The sequence below is a fragment of the Protopterus annectens genome, chromosome 6.part0, assembly GCF_019279795.1.
Source record: "Protopterus annectens isolate FY-2018-M chromosome 6.part0, PAN1.0, whole genome shotgun sequence".
Lineage (NCBI taxonomy): Eukaryota > Metazoa > Chordata > Ceratodontiformes > Protopteridae > Protopterus > Protopterus annectens.
Genome location: NC_056737.1, coordinates 262142172 through 262165031, shown reverse-complemented (window position 1 = coordinate 262165031; position 22860 = coordinate 262142172). Strand labels below are relative to the sequence as shown.

At 40.2% G+C, this 22860-nt stretch overlaps 1 protein-coding gene across 2 annotated transcripts in view; it reads right to left on the bottom strand.

The window, feature by feature from the left end:
- The window catches only part of LOC122804250 (rho GTPase-activating protein 11A-like), a 1502515-nt gene extending 1479887 nt beyond the window's left edge, over positions 1-22628 (bottom strand). For both annotated transcript variants that reach the window (XM_044074009.1, XM_044074010.1), the window contains exon 1: positions 22188-22628. In XM_044074009.1, coding sequence (XP_043929944.1) covers positions 22188-22355 — 168 coding nt within the window. In that variant the 5' untranslated portion in view covers positions 22356-22628. The remainder of the gene's footprint in view (positions 1-22187) is intronic.
- Between the last annotated feature and the right edge of the window lie 232 nt (positions 22629-22860).

The following is a 22860-nucleotide window of genomic DNA, read 5'->3' as shown; positions in this document are numbered from 1 at the left end:
CACTGCACAGCTGGACTGTTCAACATTTTAAGCCACGTCTCTCTCAACACAGACACCAACATCATCCAGAGGGAGACAGGCGTGTAGAGTAGAGATGCTCATTTACGCTCTTAGCATTGATCAGAACACCTTAATATTTTCCTTTGCTTGTTTTAAGTTAGCAAGTTTATCGTGTTGGCATTGCCTAAAAAGCACAATATGGGGGTGGACAATATATTTGCCAATAATCGAAACCCTAGAGGGGACAAATGCAGTCCACCCTTGGTGAAGAAGTGTGGTCTATCACAACCTCCCACACTGACCCATACTGGACCCCCTTCATCTGCCCAGACACATACAACTGAAACTCCCATAGAGAAATCTTACTAAAAGGATACAATGCCTAAATATGTTCTACATGGACCAATGCAAAGCCCAGTCACTGTACTCTGTATCCTACAGACTGCCAAGAGGTGACCCATGTCTAGCATGCAAAGCATCCTCAGACCCAATACTGATAGATTTACTGCACATCAGCTAGTCAGATGGCATCAAAATACTCAGGCTAGGGAAATAACTTTTGCATCAAAGAATGGTTGGGAAGGACAGCTATACCTCAAGAGAGACTACCACTGTTCGGGAACAGTTTCGCCATCCACATAAAGGAAAGCTCATCTCTGTCCATATTCAAGTACAACTTGGATCCATGGATAAGAAACAGAAAACTTATCCTAGGACTGCCCCCGTATACTACTAATGGGCAATTCCCAAGTGCTTTATGTCATGCACGTCCCCTCAAATCATCAATAACATGATCCCAGTTATTCTCATCAAGAGTAATATATAAATTGACTATGGAAAGGGCAAGCCCAATCTCTAACCAAACAGAATACGTTAATTCAAGCATCAAAAGGGAAATTGGCTTGGCTTAAAATGGCAATCAAGGGCAGCTAGCCTAGTACTTATCTATGAAACTACATGCAAAAGATCAAAGACAAGCAGGAGTAATTTAAAAGGAATCTGAATTAGTTACCCAAGAACAGTACTGCACTGCTGAAATGGAAGGGAATCTGTTACAGAACGTAAGAGACAACTTACCCCCTCCTCCCCCAAACAAACATGCATTCCTTTCTCACAGTGCATTTTTCTCTCTATAACATGGTCTTATAATACCAATATGGGTCTACTTCATATGACTGAAATTTCGTTTGACCGAAATCATACCGAATTTTCAAAATACTGAAAACTCACTTGACAAACTCATAATACTAAATTTGTAGGCCGTAGAAATTATGTGGGTTTCCCTTCTCCTGTGACTTGCTTGTTATAAAAAGAATTACTGTAACTTACAGTGCTGATTGTCAGAATACCGATATAGGTAGAAAGTAGTGCTGTAGAGTTTCTAAATGTGGCCATGTCTGTTTACATTTTTATGGTAAGTATCTCAAGTAGTACGGCATATGTTCTGTGCATTCCCAGCAGTAGTGGTAGCGTGTAGACCACTATAAGGTAAGTAAAAGGTATACAACCTTTTCCCCACTGTAGTGCAATCCTGGAGTTAGTAGGGGTTACGGGGGAGTGTAACCCCCCCCCCCACCTAGTTTGGTTTTATATCATCTGGTTTCTGTTAAGAGGGTAAGTAGTTTTTAAGTTCTGGAAAGAGTTAGTCATTGGTTTTTTAAGTGTGCATGCCTATGGTTTACAAGTTAGTATTCTGAAATTTAGCATTGTAAGGTTTCAGTCAAGTGAATTTTCAGTATTATGAAAATTAGGCATTATGGTCTCAGTCAAATGAGTCAGTCAAATGAAATTTCAGTCCTGTGACGTAGACCCCACCAGTACACATGAACATGGCTTGGGTGCTTTGGAATATTGTGGTTATACCTCTTCATGTTTCTGCACATTTTTGGATTTCTTATTGGTAACTTTGTGCAGGTTCCTTTTGTTGGATTTATTCTTCTTCCAAGTAACCTATTCAGTTTTTTCTCAAAATATACCATTCTGGGTGTGAATGGAATTTGACAATACTTTGTAACAAAAAAGATGGATATCATCAGCAAAAACACCCAACCGATAGCTTTTGTTCCATCTACTCAAGGTAATAAACGTACTGACACCGTTGGAATTAAGAACTCTTTTACTGGGTGTGATGATAGGAGGTACTGCCAGCACAGCTAGCTGTAATTTTGTAAATAATTATGTCATTTGTGAATATCAATTATACAAGTTGCTTGTGTTACAGATGTATTAGAACTGTAGGTCATGTGTATATCAAACTGATTTGTACAGATGTTTGTGTTAAAAAGGTAAAGTGTTTACGTTTGAAATGTATCCACAGTGTGCCCTACTGGAGAGAACAGAAATGTACACACTATTGTGACAGTTTAAATGTACGTGTTTTAACAGAGAAAACTTTAAGGTTAACCTCAGCCCAACAAACTTTAAAATATAAAGTCCAGCAGAAATCAGTAAGGCAAAGCAAAACCAAGCTATCTTATAAAACAAACAAGGTTTATTTGGATAAACAACCATAAGCTCTTTAGCAGTATTAAAAATGCTTCTTCAGATGTATAAAATCACTACCATGCCTTCTCATTTATACAAATTATCTTAAAAATCACATGGTACAAAAGCAATTACCTCTTAAAAGGCACAAACCATTACTCTATACAAAATATTCTAAAAACTATAAAATTTCAACATATAAAATATAAATACATAGAATGCAAATATAATTCTAATAAAAATTAAAAATGGTACTTGCATATTATCGCAATCACACACTTAGCATTCGAGGCATTCTCAGCAACATTCCATTGTCAGTTAACATGCTGCCGAGAATGCCATGAATTATGACACTGAGTGGTTGTCATAATACATTACTAGTTTTCACCCCACTCATCTTTCAGAAAAAGAAAATGGCAAGTAGAATACTGCAAGTGGTTTTAATAAGCATACCCCTCCTGTGTGTGTACAGTAGAAAACACATCAATGAAACAATAAAAAATGCAAGTGGTTTTAATAAGCATTACTTTGTGGTGCTGCGGTAGCGTTGTCACCTCACAGTAAAACGTTGTCCTGTTAGATTCTCAGCTAGAGTGTCTTCTGTGTGGAGACATGCGTGAATGGGCATACCTTCATTGAAGGTTGTACGTCAGGGCCAGCAACTTGGCACGTAAAAATCTACTGCCAATCATTAGCAAACCGGAGTTCCGCTATGGCAACCCCTAACCAGGAAAAGCCGAAAGACACAACAACTTTCCCGCCTGTGTACAGTAAAAACACTGCAATCAAATAAGGAAAGGCCGATATACTGTAAACCTTTTCAGAATGGAATATCAGCTATAAAAAAGAAGGGCACAACATAAAAGCAAAACGGCAAGTAGAAAACTGCAAGTGGTTTTAATAAGCATGCAAGTAGAAAACTGCAAGTGGTTTTAATAAACATGCAAGTAGAAAACTGCAAGTGGTTTTAATAAGCATACCCATTAAAACTATTCCAGACAACAAATGTAATGTAAATTTGTCCCTGATTGGGTGACAGCTATGCGAAAGCTGTCTGTAAAATTGTGAAAAGTAGTATTACACATTTTGGAGAAGGAAGTTAGAGGGTTATGCAAACATTTGCCTATTACCTTGTATCCAATGACTGAGTTATTTCAGTAACATTGCCGAGAATGTCGTCAGCAGTATCATACAATCACTGAGAATAATTAATTGACATCAATAATTTGCTTAGTGTTTCCAATGTGTTTCAGCCTGGAAGAAGATGGAAGAAACTCCCACTGTTTCCTGAGGAATGGTCTGCATAATCGACTGCCTCAGGGCTTCTGCAGGCTGGATAAGAAAGTATGGTTTACTTATTTTTACAACCACACACTGCATTCTCAGCGGCACCTTGAATGGAATGTTGCAGAGAATGCCTTGAACGCTAACAGTGTGTGGTTGCAATAATACGCAAGTACCATAAACATAATAAAATTATCATTTTATCTAAGAAGTGGACGTGCTTTTAACATAGGTTTTACTGGAACTTTATCATTGAGACCGGAGCCAGTATCAGCTCTGAGCCTAATTATCCATTTACTCTCCAAAGACTCAGTTGCATTACATTTATCACTCCCTCTCAAACCTATTTCTACTTTGCCTATCACCAAAAACTTAAACTTATGTTCAGAAGAGGTTTCTCCCACGTTTGGCAAGGGCATACCTTCTAGAACCTTTCCTAATATTACATAGATGTCTTAAGGATCGAGTAAGGGAGCATCTGTCAGTCTTATAGGCAACACAATATGTTAGATATACTATATGTATACTATTACATGTAGCCTCAACACTAAACCTATACATTCTACCTTGATCTGGATGTAAAAAATTCCCCTGAACTATTTACCCACAATAACTGCAACTACGACATGGTCTAGTAACTTACTATCAATTTTCTTATATTTAACTTTACTGGGTCTTACTAGATGCTTAGGATAACATCTGTTTCAAAGATGTTTTCTTCTTGTACATAACTTGGGACTTCCCCTACTATTTTCTTTATTTCTGGGTTCGTGGCCATAATCTTCCACGGTTTCTTAACAATATTAGTTATACCTTCAGAAGCTTTAGAAAAAAAATATTTACAAAAGGATGGCGTAGTGCCAAAAGCTATGCCAACCTTATGTTGATTTGGGACTTGAACAATGTTTTAAAAGCTCTTTTTCTACAAAATGTGTTTTATAGAAGGACTATTTGTTTTGAATTTGGGATGGGAGCGAGCAAGAATTAATGACATTTGTTGAGCATATAAATAACACTACCTTCTTGAAATCTGTTGCAAACCATGCGAATAAAGAAATTAGTTATCTGGATGTGTTAATGAAGGTGGAACAAGATGGTACTATAGACACACTGCTGTACAGAAAGCCTTGCTAGAAAAATACTTTATATCACAGTAATATGCATCCACATTACATTTTTAAGAATATTGTAGAGGGGCAAGGCTTAAGGATATCTCAGGTAAATGCAAATGATTGGATAGTGGATTTGGGAGAGAGATTTATAGCAAGAGGATGCAGTAAATATAAGGTACACGGTTCATTAGAATGTGTGGTTAAAAGTAGGGAAGATGACAGACCACCATATTTTTCATCTACTCCACCTTTATCTAAAAATAAAAATAAGTATTCTGGTGATAGTAGCTATTATTATTAAGAAGATTATGACCACAAACCCAGAAATAAAGAAAATAGTGGGGGAAGGTCCCAAGTTGTGTACAAGAAGAAAATCTTTGAAACAGGTGTTGTGTTATCCTAAGCATCTAGTAGGACCCAGAAAAGTTAAATACAAGAAAAATGACAGTAATTTTCTTACTAGACCATGTCATAGTTGCAATTATTGCGAGTACAGAGACAGATCAGGGGAATTTTTACAACAAGATAAAGGTAGAATATACAGATTTAGTGTTGAGGCTACATGTAACAGTATACAGTGTTATATGCAAAAAATAAATAAAATAAATAAATATGTAGGAAAGACCGATAGATGTCTGAAGGATCCAGTAAGGGAGCATCTATGTAACATTAGGAATGGTTCTAGAAGTAATGTCCTTGCCAAACATGTGATAGAAACTTCTTCTGAACACAAGTTTAAGTTTTTGGTTATAGGCAAAGTAGAAATAGGTTTGAGAGGGGGTGATATATGTAATGTAACAGAGCCTTTGGAGAGTAAACGGATAATTAGACTCAGAACTGATACTGGCTCAGGTCTTAATGATAACGTTCCGATAAAATCTATGTTAAAAGCACGTTCACTTCTCAGATAAAATTAATTAATTTTATTAGAATTATATACGCATTTTATGCATTTATATAGTTTATAGGTTGAGAAAATTATAGGCTTTTAGAATATTTTGCATAGGGTAACGTTTTGTGCCTTTAAGAGGTAATTGCTTTTGTACCATGTGATTTTAAGATCTGTATAAATGAGAAGGCATGGTAGTGATTTTATACATCTGAAAAAGCATTTTTAATACTGTGAAAGCGCTTATGGTTGTTTGTCCAAATAAAACTCATTTGTTTTATGGATAGCTTGGTTTTGCTTCGCCTTACTGATTTCTGCTGGACTTTATTTTTTGTGGTGTCTGGTGAAGCATTTATCCAGCACATACAGGTATTTTTGTTGTTTGATACAAACTTTAAAATATATCCAAAATTAAATCACTTTACAGGCTAGGCCATACAGATGCTACCTCACATGTTTCAAGGCAGCCAGAAACTAGGAAGCTTTCTATATTGTCTTTAGGGTGACCTAATTACTACCCTGGAAGCATGGAAATATGAAATTGTTTTATGACTTCCAGCACTTGCCAAAGATCTGAGCAAAAGACCTTGTGTGTTTATTTTTTACAGGTACGTGCTAAATCCTGCCAGCTTCCAGCAATGGGGGTTTGCATAACAACTAGAAGTCAAGATGAACAAAAGTGATGCCATTCTGCAAGCTATCCCAGAAGTTATATTTTAAATATTATTTTGAAAACTCTTAGTGAGACTGAGCATTCTGTATTCTGTCTTGGGCCTGACAACAAGAAGGACCATTTACCACATCATCTGCTTGCTCTATTAAGCAAGTAGAGAATACTATAATTCTCAGATTCACTCAGGAATGTAGTGAAGCTTAGTTGAGATTTATTTGTCTGACATGTCCTTCATGCTTTGTTACTTTAAGTATTTCCTGTAATTTAATATATTTAAAACCTTTCATTGTGGCTGATCTTTGTAGAGATAAGTTTTGAGAGTATTTGCATGTTTATTTGGTGACACTGAGTGGGCCACTCCTAATAGCCTTACTCTTGGTCAAACTACCATCCGATTTAATTTCACTCAGTATATTGGGTACCCTTGGAAGAGCCTTAAGGTAGCTGGCAGGAGTGTCTGGTGGCAGTCATAATTACCTTACACTCTGGGCAGAAGGCGGCATAGCTAATAAACCTGTCCCAGCCTTTCCCAGGTGTGTATAAATCAAACATCCAAGAGTGTGTGTGTATCAGCTACTTGGGCAGGAACACAAAGCGCTGGTTGGACAGAGAGGGTGCTGGAGGTCTTGGCTTGGACACTCAGCTGTGGTCTCAACTCTATAGCTGTGCCAGTGGGGAGCCTTATAGAGGATCTGGAGAAAGAGGGAGAGGCCAGCCCCATGATGACTGTCTCTCCCATGTGCTCTTAAGGGAAATTGTGCTCGAATGAGCCTGATACAGACAGCTGCATCTGGAGATACTGTGTGTATACCTTTTATCCTCCCAGTGAACATTCCCCACAAGTGCCAGCTGTGAGGATTGAGGCTCCTCGACTACTGGCCCAGAGGTGGGGCTAGCACTGGATACCATCACTTACAGGTGCTTTTTTTTCTTCAGCAAGGCCATAAACCTATTGAGCTTTTGAAAGTTTGAAACTCTTTTTACGTTGAGTTTTAGAGCAAAGAAACTTGACTGCAATGGCAGAAACAAACTGACTTAAGGAACTAAGTGATACCTGTATTTTCAAAAATTAATGCGAGCATTACTTTACAGTAGCAGCAGACAATGCTTACAGTAGTGTTAAAAGATGAAGAAACTAAAACTACAGAATAATACTGGAAAAGTTTTAGACAATCTGTCTAGAGATCCTCATTGTTAGCAGTGATCATGAACTTATTTTAAACAAATTCAAATAAGATTTAGCACAAAAATGCAGGGTTGGAATTTCATCCCCTACAGAACCATAATGCAACATGGTAAGAAAGTAAGCCCAATTAAAAACACAAGCATGTCCGATTGTTCGGCTCATCACCACATTTTCGATTAGAACAAAAAAATGCAGTAATAACTACTTGGAGTGCTTTGAAGCAATTAATACAGTACAGAACATAACTTTTTTCAGTTTCTGGCTGCCGCGGTCCTTTTATGGTTAGTCAATGTGCTAACGAGATGGGAGAAGACCAACGTTAATTTGTACAAGTTCTGTTGCCAACTGTTTCTACAACAGCACTGAACTGTTACTAAAAAGCTTTTCTGTTAGTGTTTAAAAATAGAAAAAATGTTTTCCACTTCAACTGACATAGAAAGATTACTCTACAGCAGAACTGCCTCAGTGGTTGGCTCAACTTCCTGTGCATTTTCTTAACACATAAGATGCAATGCCAGACTGCCATTTGAATCACAGCTTATTTCTATGATTTCAACACATCTTTCAACGTTCCTGCCTTGCAGACAGAGGTCAGTCTTGGGGGGGGGGGGACAAGATAATTAAGAATATATATTCAGATAATCACTTTTTATTTACAGGGTGTCTTTCTAGAGGGGGAAAAGAAATGACATCATAACTAAACTAATAAAAATACAGAAATCACACTAAAATAAATCTTGCCCTAAAATAGTCAGTGAAAGCTGAATCTGGACTGATATGTGACAAGTTGTCATCTCAATACACAGGTGTTTTTGACTACCGCCAGTAGAACATTTTTAAGATAGCAAAACAGAATTTTTAATGCCCCCCTGTTGTAAGGCTTAAGTTTAAAATTACAAGACCATAACACTGATACTAAAAGACAAACTCAAAAACCTGAACTATGAATGTACACAAAGTAGCAAACAAAATATGAACTTAAAAAAAAAAAAGGCAAAATAAAATTATGAAAAAATTTGCAAGAGAGGGGCAATTACCAGTGAAGCATTTTGCCTCACGTCTCTTTACAAGTTTATCCCTTTCACATATGAACATTTAAAAAAAAAAAAATCTAATGTCCCCATTACAGACTTTTAATATTTTTTTATCCATGTATGTAAAGGCCTGTATCCAAAATGGTGTGGTCCAGTCTTATTCCATTAAATTCCCTGAAAATTACATAAATTATCTACAATATATACTTAAGAGTATGCACCTAACTTCCAAAGAAACAAATTTAAATTTACCAAATAAATTTTTTACCAAATAAATTTTATCCCACTTATAAAATGGAAATTTCAGTTTTGTACAGAATTAAATATATAGTTTCTATGTTTAAAGAAACGTAATTTTTAGTTTGAGTTTTCTACTTTATGCTGTGACTGCCATCTTCAATAACCATTCTGTTCTAATCTGCTTTCAGATTATTATAAAATATTCAGGACAAGGTACTTGGACAGTCCAGCCTTACGCCGTATGTCGCATGAACTAAAGGTATGAAGCAAACAGCATCATAAAACATTTTTAGTGATGGTGCAGTTACCCTTTTCTTCACTGCTGTGCGACCTTGAAGTTGGTCCACACAAGTTGGGGGTGTGTTGGGCATCACCCACATGGTGGTGCAGGAAAAATCTAGTGGTTCCTGCAAACGTTTTTCAATTTTTTTTTTTTTACGTGCTTCAAAAACAGCATTAGGTAACCCAGCACACTTCCTGATACAAGGCCATATCTCTCAAAACATATCTCTCAAAACAATTTCAAAATTTACCAAATTTCTAAGGAAAAATGTCACCGAATTTCAGCTACAGAACAGAATTAGTTGACAATTTAAAATATAAAAACATGCACGTTACAGTTGTATAAAATCTGTCAAAGCATGCCAGTCTAAAATCTGTTGGTGGGGTCAGCAGAATTTCAGTGGCAGACAATGTTACTTTAGAGAAAATTTACCTGACTAAACTCCAGCATGTAAAAGTTACATAAAGAGTGATTATTATGGAGATAACAACAATGCAAACAGACTGGGCCATAACTACTCAGTAGGCCCAAATATTATTCAACCGCATTACTTGAAATCTGGAACAAACAAATTCCAACTACATGCATCAATATCTTGGCTATCATGCTGACAACATTGTTATAGTCTGTATATTGAAGATCAAAAGATCATGGAACCATTATCCTTATCCCAAGAGTCAATTAATACAAAGTCATAAGTAACCCATTCTAGACTACACCAATGCAGATGATGACAGAATTAAATTTAAATCATTTAACATTTGCTAACCAGGTAAGGAATCTCAGTTCATGTAACCTTTTTACCCAAGACCTGGAACAGGAAGGCAAACACTACAATAAAAATGATGGAATGTAAACAGTAAATACAGTACATCTAGCAATCATCTGAACAGTAGGACAGCATTTAAAACCATCCACGTAAAGATGTTGCAGTACCATCCATGAAAACTTACATTCAGTATGCATCCGAACATTGACAAGTAGTTCACCCAGTTACCATCATAACAATCAAGAATGATACAACATTCAGAACTGTACAAGTAAAAAAAAGAAGTTATGTCTTACCATAACATTCCATCTAAGTTGTAGAGCTTTATTTATTCTTTACACTTAGGACCTTGGTTCCGTCCTTGGAACAGATATGGCCATTTCCCTGGAACAGATATAGCCGTTTCCCAGCTCGCGCAAGCCAAAAACTCTCAGCCAAGAACCTACCCTCAATCCCCCTCACCTAGATACTCCAGATGGAGTTTGCCCGCCCTAGGTAAAGATGTAGTAACAGGAAAAGTAGGAGGCTCTGCCTGAGCAGATACCTTAACCAGGAGTACCTGAGGTCCACCAGGAGTCCAGACAGAGAGAAGGAGGGCGGGAAGAGAAGACTAGAGAGGTGGGAAGTGAAGAATAAAGATCTACAACTCAGATGGAACGTTATGGTAAGACATAACTTTATCTGAAGTTGCAAATCTTTATTTATTCTTTACTCTTAGGACCGAGTCCCCAGCTACTGGAGTCCTGGGTGGCCCTAAGAAGGATATTCTTGAGCACCATAGAACCAAAAGATGCTCGTCCCCTGGAGGCCAAATCCAATTTGTAATGAGATATGAAGGTATGAGGTCTTGCCCATGTGGCTGCTGCGCATACATCATCCATAGAGGCTCTGGAATGAAAAGCTATAGAGGTAGCCATTGATCTGATAGAATGAGCCTGTATTCTGGAAAGCAAGGGTAGATTATTATGTTGATAGATAAAAACGTTTCTAAGCCAAGAGGATAAAGTCACTTTGGAAACAGGTTTACCCAATCTGGCAAAGACCACAAACAATTGGTCCGTTTTCCTGAAAGATTTAGTCCTGTCCAAATAACAACGAAGCTGTCGGCGCACATCAAGGGTGTGCAAAAGGTACTCCCCTATATTAGAATGCCTTGGGAAGAAAACTGGCAGGTCAACAGATTGAATAATGGAAAAAACAGAAATGACCTTGGGCAAGAAGGAAGGGTCAGTACGAAGGGACACCCTATCCGTGTGGGAGATCAAGTAAGGACTCTTGACACTCAAAGGCCTGCAGCTCAGAAACTCTTCTCGCTGAGGTGAGTGCTACTAGAAGTATGGTTTTCCAAGACAAAAATTTCAAATCACATGAATCAAAGGGCTCAAAGGGAGAGCCTGTAAGAGATTAAAGCACCAGAGTTAAGTCCCAGGAATCTAAGGGAGGCTTGACCAGAGATTTAACATGTAATACTCCCTTCAAAAAAGTATTGTATAGGCAGTGTGACATAATTGAAGAATTTTCAAGACCATTATGAAAATTGGCGATAGCTGCTATATGTACAGTGATCACTGAAGCGGAGGCTCCTGCATGCAGAAGAGTAGTCAGGTATTGCAGAATCTTTTGAATAGGCAGAGAGAAAGGGTCCAAGTTCTGGTCTTTGGCCCAAATAGAGGACCTAGTCCATTTACTAGAATAAACCTTTCCAGTGGAAGGTTTGTGTGAGGCCAGAAGAATTTCACGAACAGGAGACGGGATTGTCAGGCAGTCTGGCAATCACTGGAAGTGGAGGAACCAGGCTGTGAGCTTGAGACTGTGCAGGTTCGGATGAATCAATCCCTGAGGATGGGATAACAGGTCCTGAGAATGATCCAGGATCCACGGGGCTGTGAATCAGATGAGGCCATAGAAAAGGGAACTAGACTTGAGATGGCCAGTAGGGAGCAATGAGGATCACTTTGTTTTTCAACCCCTGAGCTTTCTGGAGAAATTTTGGGATGAGGGGAAACGGGGGGAAAAGGCATAGAGAAGACCCGGGGGCCAATCATGCGTTACAGCATCCCTCGGTTCCCCCAGAGGGGGAATCAAGGCAAAATAGCTCCTGCATTTGTAATTCAGGGGAGAAACAAACAGGTCGCAGCAAGGCTTACCCCAATGTTGGAAGATCCGAGCTGCTATTACAGGATTGAGGGACCATTCGTGAGGCATGTGAGGCATCAGGATGTTCCTGCTCAGATTGTCTGCAATAAGGTTGGAACTAATGGGAATGTGCATTACTATAAGAAAGCGATTGGAAGCTCTCACCTAGTGCCAAATCCTCATGGCTTCCTGACACAGGGGGCAAGGTCTGGTTCCACCTTGCTTGTTGATATACCAGATGACTGACATTTTGTCTGACTGAATTGCAATGATACATGAAGGCATGGATGCATGGAACGCTTGCAAGGCTACGGGAACTGCCCTCCGTTCCAGGACATTTATGTGCAAGTTGGCCTCAAGGGGGTCCAGGTGCCTTGGACAGTCTTTCCCTGGAAATGCCCCCCGCCCTAATAGAGATGCGTCCGTGGTCACCGTGGCCGTGGGATGGGGAAGACAGAACAGTCAACACCAAAGATTCTTTTGTGGCTCCATCCACCATAGCATTTCCTCCTTGTAATGGTTCGTAAGGCGTATCATGTGGTTGAGTGGGTGGGTTAATGACCATTATGCGGAGAGGAGCCACTGCAGGATTCTCAAGTGCAGTCTCGTCAGTGATACCAAAGTAATGGCAGCTGCCATGGACCCCAAGATTTGCAGTACAAGACGCGCGAGAAAGAAGGTCTTGAATTTGGTGTCTTATTTTCAAAAGCCTGTGAGGGGAAGAGAAGTTTGACAGGATGTTGTGTGGAAGACCGCTCCAATAAACTCCAGTGTCTTCGTTGGAGACATCTGAGATTTGTCTTCGTTGATTGTAATCCTTAAGCAGATAGCGAGATCTTGAGTGTTAGAGGCTGCGGACTAGGAGATTCCTGGTCGGAGCAGTAAGGAGCCAGTCGTCTAGATAGAGAAACACATGGAATCCTTGTAGTCAAAGATGAGCTACCACAACTGATATACATTTGGTGAACACTCGGGGGGGGGGGGGCTGTTGAAAGACCAAATGGCAGTACCCTGAACTGGTGATAGTCTCCCAGCCGGAAGAGGAGAAGCCTTCAGGAGCAGTGATCCATCTTTATATGGTAGTACGCACCCTGTAGGCCTATAGAACACATCCAATTGTCCCTCACTAGGAAGGGAAGAATGGACTGCATTGTGACCATCCGGAATTTTTAAGGTTTGATAAATTTGTTGAGTAGGCCGAGATCCAGGATTGGTCTCCAGTCCCCTGCCTTTTTAAAAAGAACCTCGAGTAAAACCCGGATCCTGTCTGTTCTGGTGGGACTGGTTGGATGACTTTTTCTTAGCAGTTTTTCTATTTCTAAGACTGCTAATCCCCTCTGATTGGATGGTACATCGGGGGATTCATTTGACGGGTCTGGGAGTTAGGTCAAAAGGTATTTGGTAGTCTCTGGATAATTATTCTCTGCACCCAAACATTGGTAGTAATAAGATGCTAGGCTGGTAGATGCAGAGAAATGACCCTCGACTGCTTCCAGAGGAAAGCAATCGGGCAGCTTCTCAGGAGGACTAGTAGGGTCTGCCGGAGAAAGAATCTCTCGCTCCCTGGTTACGCGAACCCCTTCCACCTCGAAAGGGGCATCTTCCTTATAAATAGACCCCCCCCGCCCCAGGGGGACTGCTCACGAGTGTCACGAAAGGATCCTTGGGATTTCTTGAACCATATCTTTCCTGGAGTAGGGTCTCTGGGGGTTAGAAAAGCGTATGCCCACAGCAGACAAGGTCTTTCCGTCTTTCTCACTACGTGTAAGTGTGTCACGTACCTTGGGTCCAAAAAGTGCAGAGTCGTTAACAGGCGTGTTAACAAAGGAAGATTTAAAAGGGTCTGCGAAATCACACAACTGCATCCAAGCATCATGTCTCATGACAACACCAGATGCGGCAGCTCGAGCTGCCCCCTTGGCGGTGTGAGATATCAAACGCATCGAAGAGTTGGAGAAGGGTAGCTAGCTGCGAGGCAACAGTGTCACGCACCTCATCAGCCAGTACCCCCACCAAAGAGGAAGCCATTTCAGAAATTAGGTCTCTTTGGAGGCGAGTAAAGTGCGCCAGATAATTCAGCGACCGAATGGCGAAGGTCGCTGAAGCACAAGTCTGCTTCCCTAGTCTGTCCATGCTCCAGGATTCCCTAGCTGGAGGATGAACTGTGGAACTAATCTTCTGCCAGTTCCCTCTTGGCCACCGCCATGACCATAGTATCAACACAAACAACCAAACCAAAAACCACCTCCAGAGGAAGCCTTAATAGGCAAAAATAGTAAAATGAAAAAAAAGGCTTCCACCACAACAAAAAGTTCACTGAGAAATTCTGTTAAAATGTAGGCTTTAATAAAACAAAGAAATAAAAAGCACAAATTGTGCTATTCAGGTTGCAGGTCAAACAGGATAAGCGCTTTCAGTTAAAAAACCTTCTTCAGATCCTAGTGTGTAGACCTGACTTACTGCTGTTAAATAAAGATCCTTAATTGCTCAACCAATCACATACAGCAATCAGATGCACGCCTTCCTTAAGCCTCCATTTCATTTCTTAATTAGGCTTCTCTCTTTCAAAATAGGTTTAATAGGAACTACTCTGTTGAGCCCTGGAAATAAATTAGCTCTGAGGTTCAGGATCCATTTGCTTTCTTCCTTTTCAGTTTTGTTGACAAAGTCTCCTCCACGAAGGTTAGTAGTCACATTTGAGATAACCATAAAGCTAAATGAATGCCCTGGATTTTCATACACATGTCCATATAGGGCATTGGTTACCACTTTAGTCTTGATGTCTAACAGATGGCGAAGTATCCGTTCCTTAAACTTTCTATTGGTCTTTCCTACATAACAGGCTTGGCACAAATTACAAGTGCCAACGTATATAACATTCTTGGTGTTGCAGTTAGCAAAACCAGAGTACTTATAGCATTTGTTAGTTACCGGATGAACAAAACTGTTGGAACATTTAATGTGGCTGCAAGCTTTGCAAAAGCCACATTTCCAAGTTCCTAACCTATTTCTTCCTTCTGTACTCTGCTTGTTAGGTATTCCATCATAGTTGCACAATAAATCCTTTAAGTTCTTGTTTTTATAACCAAACTTAAGGGGTCTCCCCTACAATTCTCTTAATTTTATTGTCAGCAGTTAAGACTGGCCAAAATTTCTTGATGGTTTCACGGACATCAAAGGAGTCAGTGCTGTAGGTCATCATGCATCTGAGACTGTTGCTTTTCCCACCTTTCTTCACATCACTCTGCTTCCGTTTCGAGTAGTACGGTTGCCCTTTGTTGTATCGAATGGACATTACTTTGCCTTTACTCATGACTAATTGTTTTTCATTATAGCCTCTTGAAGCAAAATTCTGTAATAGTTTGTCTTGTTCCTGCAGAAAATCATCATTGTCAGTACAGAGCTTGGATATCCTGGTCACTTGATTTTCAACAATATTCTGAAAAACATGTCTCGGGTGCATGCTATTGTAGTATAGCATATGGTTCCTCCAGTTTGATTTCCTGAATACAGTGGTGCCGATTCCTTTGCTTTTATTCACTGAAATTCTCACATCTAAGAACTCAATCTCATTTGCTTATGTTTTCACTTCGAATCTTAGAAAGCTAGTCGTACTTGTTAATAGTTGACAAAATCATTTAGGCGTTGCATACTGCCTTTCCATAGGAATAGAACATCATCCACAAATCTATTGTAAAAGATGATGCATTCCTTCCATTCATTTTTTGTATCCATTTCCCATTGCCTTTCCCATTCAGCTAGGACTATATTGGCATAGCCGTTTGCACAGGGGGTGCCCATGGCTACCCCCCATTTCTGCCAACAGTAGCTCTCACCATACAGGAACACATTGCTCTCCAGGACCAATTCCAGGAAGCTGCATACTAGGTTCACATCCATGTTTACTTCAAAACGAGAGGCAAAGTCCTTTACTGCTTCTATACCTATATCGTTGGGTATGCAAGTGAATAAATTGTTGACGTCCATCGTCACCAAAATGAGGTTGTCTATGGAGCTTTCTTGCTCCATTCTTTCATACAGTCTCTCCAGCAGCTGACCAGTGTCCCTCAAGACAGTATGTGCGAAAGGCAACAACTTCTTGAGTTCAGTTTCCACATAGATTGAAATGGGCTCAGTGACCCATCCTCTCCCCGAAACTATCGGTCTCAGAGGGGGGTCAACACTGTTCTTATGAATCTTAGGCAACCCTTTGATAACAGGTATAGTTGGATATACCATTTCAAGAAAGTCATATAGATTTTTATCACTTGCTCTAGTCATTAATTTGTCATACAGGACATTCTTTACTGAGGAAATCAATCTGTCTACTTGATACTTCTCAATTTTGTGGTATGTATCACTATGGCTTAACATATCCTGCATTTTCTGGGCATACTGTGTTGAATTCATCACTATTAAAGCTCCTCCTTTGTCAGCTGGCCTGAAAATAACTTCTTTCATTGTTTGCAATTCTTTTAATGCCTGAAACTCATCCTGTGTTAAATTGTAATAGTGTTTATTTTTTTCCTTTTGACCTCCTTCAAACACCTCATTCTCACATAACCGTAAGAACATCCCCACAGTGAGATGATTGCTGGGGACAAGCCTATTATGTAGGAAAGACCAATAGAAAGTTTAAGGAACGAATACTTCGCCATCTGTTAGACATCAAGAATAAAGTGGTAACCAATGCCCTATATGGACATGTGTATGAAAATACAGGGCATTCATTTAGCTTTATGGTTATCTCAAATGTGACTACTAACCTTCGTGGAGGAGACATTGTCAACAAAACTGAAAAGGAAGAAAGCAAATGGATCATGAACCTCAGAGCTAATTTACTTCCAGGGCTCAGAGTAGTTCCTATTAAACCTATTTTGAAAGAGAGAAGCCTAATTAAGAAATTAAATGGAGGCTTAAGGAAGGCGTGCATCTGATTGCTGTATGTGATTGGTTGAGCAATTAAGGATCTTTATTTAACAACAGTAAGTCAGGCCTACACACTAGGATGTGAAGAAGGTTTTTTTTTTTTTAACTGAAAGTGCTTATCCTGTTTGATCTGCAACCTGAATAGCACAATTTGTGCTTTTTATTTCTTTGTTTTATTAAAGCCTACATTTTAACAGAATTTCTCAGTGAACTTTTCGTTGTGGTGGAAGCCTTTTTTTCGTTTTACCATAGAATCAACTGTCAGCTGCTTGGACCAGTGGGGCTGGTCTTCAGGTGTAGATAAAATTTTTGTCCGGCCTCCAGAGAACAGGTTCTACATTGTCTGGGGCCTTCCAGGCACTTTGCACAATTAGTTTAACAAGATCATCTGCTGGTGGGATCACCCAGGAAGTAGATGGCCGGGCACGGAAGGCCTGTAGAAACACCGATTCCTCAGAAGAAGGAATAGAGGACTTCCATTCCCCCGCTGTTTGAGGATTTCGAGAACATCTCCGAATGAAACGTCATCTGGGGGAGAACGAGGGGACCCTTCCCCTTCATCACAATCAGTGCCTTCTGTGATAAATTCCTCCGGGGTCTCAAGGTGCTTCCTCTTGCACAGTTTCTTCCGGGGTAGCTCTCCAGTGGAATCTTCTGAAGAGGACACCGGAGAAGGGATTCCCTTCACAGGGGGTTCTGATACTGGTGTCCTAGGGGCTGGTTGTGAGCCTTTGGAGTGAAGGGCCCTATCCATCACCTGTACAGCAGGTGCACCCGAGCACAGTTCCAGTTGCAGGGTGAAGAGAGAACTGGGAACTGTCGGAACCGTGGACACAGACAGTGCCAGCGAGAAAATAGGTGCCAGATTAGGTACCAAGGTACGGACGGTCCAAGCACTGCTCCGAGGAAGCATCGGTTCCATCATAACCAATGCTGCAAGGGTGATCGGTGCCGACGGAGCAGAGACAATATGTACCGAAGTGGGTGCTGGAAGAGGATAAGCAGAGGAAGATGAGATAGAGGATTCCGAGCCAGAGGGGATGGAAGGTCTAGCTGGAATGGGCAATCCCTAGCTACCAGAAGCTGGTCCACAACCCGCACTAGGTCTAGCTCAGAAAAACTCCTAGTGGATCCAAGAGAGGCTGCAGAAGGGGAATCAGGTCTTTCTAGAAAGGGACTAAACTTCTGCCCCAAGAAAGGATCGTAAGTAGGAGAATATCTTGTCCTTGGCAGGTAATCGGATTTTGGAGCCAATGGAGCCGAAGAAACTGTCGGCACCATGGCCAGGAATGGTGCCAAGGCATGTACAGTCATCGGAGCCCATGGAGCCGAAGAAGCTGTCAGCAATGTGAACGGGGATGGTGCCGAGGCATGTACTGTCATTGGAGCTGAGGAAACTGTCGGCACAATGGACAGGGATGATGCCAAGATATGTACAGTCATTGGAGCCCATGGAGCAGGGGTGACTGTCGGCACCATGGACAGGGATGGAGCCAAGACATGAACAGTCATCGGAGAGGATGTAGGAGCCAAAGATGGCACTGAAGTTAGTGGTGCTCTGTTTGGAGCAGAGATAGGAGTGAATACCATGGTGGGCACCGAAGGAGGGGATACAGATCCCGGTGCCAAAGAGGTCTGCGCCGAGGGCGCCGGTGAACCACGGAGCAGACTTGGTTCGGTAACTGACAGAGATGCAGGAACTGAGCAACTCCATTTTTCCTTATATTTTTTGGTCTTAGGAGGGGGTGCGACCTCCGACCCAGATAGAGCCTCCGAGAAAGGTACCTTGAGTAAACCTTTAAAATAAGTTTATTCTTACGTTCTGCTAGTGTCCAGTTAGAAAAACCAGCACAAATGTCACAATCAGCTTTTAAATGATCCACGCCCAAACAGTAGACACAACGAACATGTGCATCTGAGTTGGGCATCTTACATCCACACTTGTCACAATGTTTAAAACTCAACTTTGTCTGACATGGTAAATGAAAACAAAATTATCCTGTAGAAGAAATTTATGGGAGAAATAGCAGTGGAGTTATGTTAAGGAATATCACTAGTAAAGGGGGCCTGCCAAAGACAGAAGAGAGGGACAGTCAAAAGGGGTAAAAGATTAAATTACCAAGAAAAAGAGTAGGAAATAGGCCTAGGTAATGGGTGACAGTGATAAACGACCGACTAAAAATTTTGAAAATTAGAAGAAAAACTATCATTAAAAATTATTACTTAGCTTGAGAGAGATGGCTAACATGTCTGACTAGGAACACTGCAAACGAGATCTGGAGTAGCTAAGAGAGGGGCACTGTGGGTAGTTTCTTAGCTGAGAGTTTTTGGCTTGCGCGAGCTGGGAAATAGCCGTATCTGTTCCAAGGATGGAACTGAGGTCCTAAGTGTAAACAAACAAACAATAAATAAATAAGTAAAGACTTACAACTTCAGATCTGTAATTAGTACAAAAAAATTAAACTGTATGTTCAGCACTCATTGAACAGTGAGAAACTATTCTTCATAGAGAGTGACCGAACAGTGAGAAACTATTATTCATAGAGAGTGACAAAACAGCCATACTGTATGCAATATGAAATACGTTTTATTACATACCAATAAAAACACACAGCCGTGGTGGCACAGCGGTAGCGTTGTTGCCTCACAGCAAGAGGTTCTCCTGTTAGATTCTCGGCTGGAGTGCCTTCTGTGTGGAGTCTGCATGTCCTCCCTGTGGTCAAGTGGCCTCTGAAAGACATGTGTGAATGGGTGTGCCTTCGCTGAAGGTTGGGCGCCGGGCTGGCAACTCGGCACCATAAAAATCTGCCAATTAGCGGACTAGAGTTACGCTCTGGCGACCCCTAACCGGGAAAAGCCAAAAACATACCAATATAAAAAGCACACATTTCATTTATTTCATACATTTGTTAACCAGGTAACCCCTGGCCACAAGCCTTACTTTTCAGGGGTGAACTAAGTGTCTTGCGCAGAATCACAGTAGGCAAATGGAGGTGAAAGGATTTGAACCCTGTACCTTTTAGAGACAGGAAGCATCTTAGCAGCTCAGAGCCTTAATTCTCTGCAGAATACACATTGGATAAAAGAAAACTTAAAAAAAAAAAAAAACCTCTGTATCCTTCACCCCATCTACACTGAAAACAGTAGCTTCACGCACTCACAGAATACATGGACTGATACTGTACAAGTGGTGAACAGAGCTATACTCAGTGAAGCCAAACTCCTTAAGAATATGCACTTATTTTCCTAAAACATGTGCTTTGAGCAGTTACCAAAGCATTAACTGAGCTTTGTACAGTCCTATTTACAAGAATACAGTTCCAATAGGCTGGTACCATGTTTGTAAACTTTTGCAGTCAGTGTCAATTTGAATGATTATCTGACTACATGCACACTCTCCAGAGAATGCAGCTCAATAAGGGCAATACATGACACAATCAATTAAGAGACTAGGACATTATCCTCAAATAACTTAAATTAGACTGGATACTACCAATGAGTTTTAGACTGGATACTATCAATGAGTTCTAAAACACAATTACTTCTTTCGTGGACTATTTTGGAACATTTTTTTTGTTGTTGTTAAAACAGCCTTTGGTAGATTCACTAGATTCACAAAAATAAATAGAATCACAGAATTTTTCTCTAGGACACAGAGAAATGGAGCACTGCCTCCAGTCCAAGTGACAGGTGTTCAATAAGCAGCACCCCCCACGAGTATGTAGAGTCTGTGCAGAGAAGCAAGGGCTGGAAACAAAAAGCCACATAAGATGCCTACCTGAATAATAGCTTCTCCCACTCGCCCTGGTGATGACGAACAAATGGGACAATATAGAACATAGACAAAGAAAAGGGACATTTCAAAAGCTGCCGAGTCAGAAAACAAGGTTTAGATAAATATAGTACAAACATATGAATTCAGCTCGGCCTCCACGGCTAAAACAATAGTAAGGCATTCTAAATAAAATCACAAAATAAAAAAAAGTAAAAATAATCATCAAAAAACGAGATCACCCTTCCACAGGATATACCAAAAGTGTCGGCATAAAAACTTTTGTGATAACTTCACAGAGATCACAGTAACAAATTAAAGCATTACAGAAACAAAATATCTCTTACGTAACTATGGATGTTATGTAACTGCTGCCACAACTAAAATTAAAACTCAAACCTGCATTAAGTCCACAGAACATATATCGATGCTTCCTACAAAGCATCAAGGAAAGCATAAATAAGCTCCAATCACGTTAAACAAAAAAGCTAGCATGCTGAAACGTTCCTAACCAATGGTGATAAGACTGTAACTGTACTAATTCACAAAGTGGAGGGGATCACAGCACACCCAAATATCCACCAGCCTGATCAATAGTGTATGAAAATCAAGGAGGCAGTCATAACGGAGCTTATACAAAACGACATGGTAACACTACTTTTAGATCAATATAGATTGTAAGGCTCTATCTTGCCTTCTGCATCTTTTGCCATTCTTTTAAGAGGGACCGGCAGCATGCATGCAAAGGGCTGGCAAAGTATGCCCAAAACTAGGAACAAATTCTAAATATCCATTGTACAATCTTAAAAACTTGTTAGCATAAAAGATTGTATGTTTTTGACTGATGCTTAAATTGCTGTCATTACTTAATTTCAGTTGTCACTGATTTGCCAGAAAAATCACATGATTTACGAGGAATAGACCTAAAACACAAGGCGAAAATCTGGACAACTGAGAGCTATGATCACCACTTCGGGATGAAAACCAAATATATGCAACAGCTACACACTCATTTAAGCTCATCACACAGCACACCAAGATTCGCCACTTCACCCATCTGATGAAAATTGTAATAAGATGGGGAAAAATAGCGTTTATTTCAGTAAGTTCCATCTTGCATCGTAAACATTTATGTCATATCGCCTTAAAAATACCTTAACTGGACGATCACCACAAAGGATCCCATTAACTTTTCAAAAAATGCAGTTTTGATGCAGGCTTAACAATAACCCACATAGCTGTCACCAAATCTATCATTTCGCAATCACGAAGAACGAATTGTGACCTTCCTGTAGGTTCCTGGCGGACCAAGCCGTAAATTATACATTACCTTATGCAAACACCTACTACACACTTAAAATATCCTCCCAAACACACATACTTTCTCAAGACTTACCGAATCTTTGTGGCCGTGGCAAGAGTGTTTACTACTATTGTAACTACTTTGTTTCGAATTCCAGTTTTTAATTTTAATTCCATACTGGCGGAGATGCTGAACTACCGCCAGTCGTATTACATTCTTCTCCGACGACTGTACCATCTTGTTAAGCATAAACTTAAGCATTTAACAACTCTGTCAGATCACAACACAACTTCCTTGCAGGTTCTTTTCTTCCACAAACATCCGTAAAATATCTTTCTTCTGCGCCTACTCATATACTCGAGCCTACAGTCACTTATCACATACCCTCACACACCTTTCATGTGTCATTCTTTTTTTATATACTTGTTCTCTTACTTCACATTATCAAAACATCATTCTATACCGAAGCACTCTCAAACTGCAGCGGTATATCCTTTCTTCTATCCGATTGGTCAACTACAATTCAAATCTGAAGACCCATGCGCATAGCAACTGCAGGAGGTTACTGTGTTTCCGGTTAAAAACATCCGTGGGGGTCGGGGGATGAATTACAGCTGTATTCATTTCAGCGGCAGTATTTTCGGATAAGGAAAAGGTTGTTTGTGTATAAGGGTTTAAGTCAACGTTTTACATGTAGCGTCGTTGTTTTACCTTGTTTTTTAAAACGGGGGTTCAAGACACTGAGCTGCTTTAACTGAGTATTTTT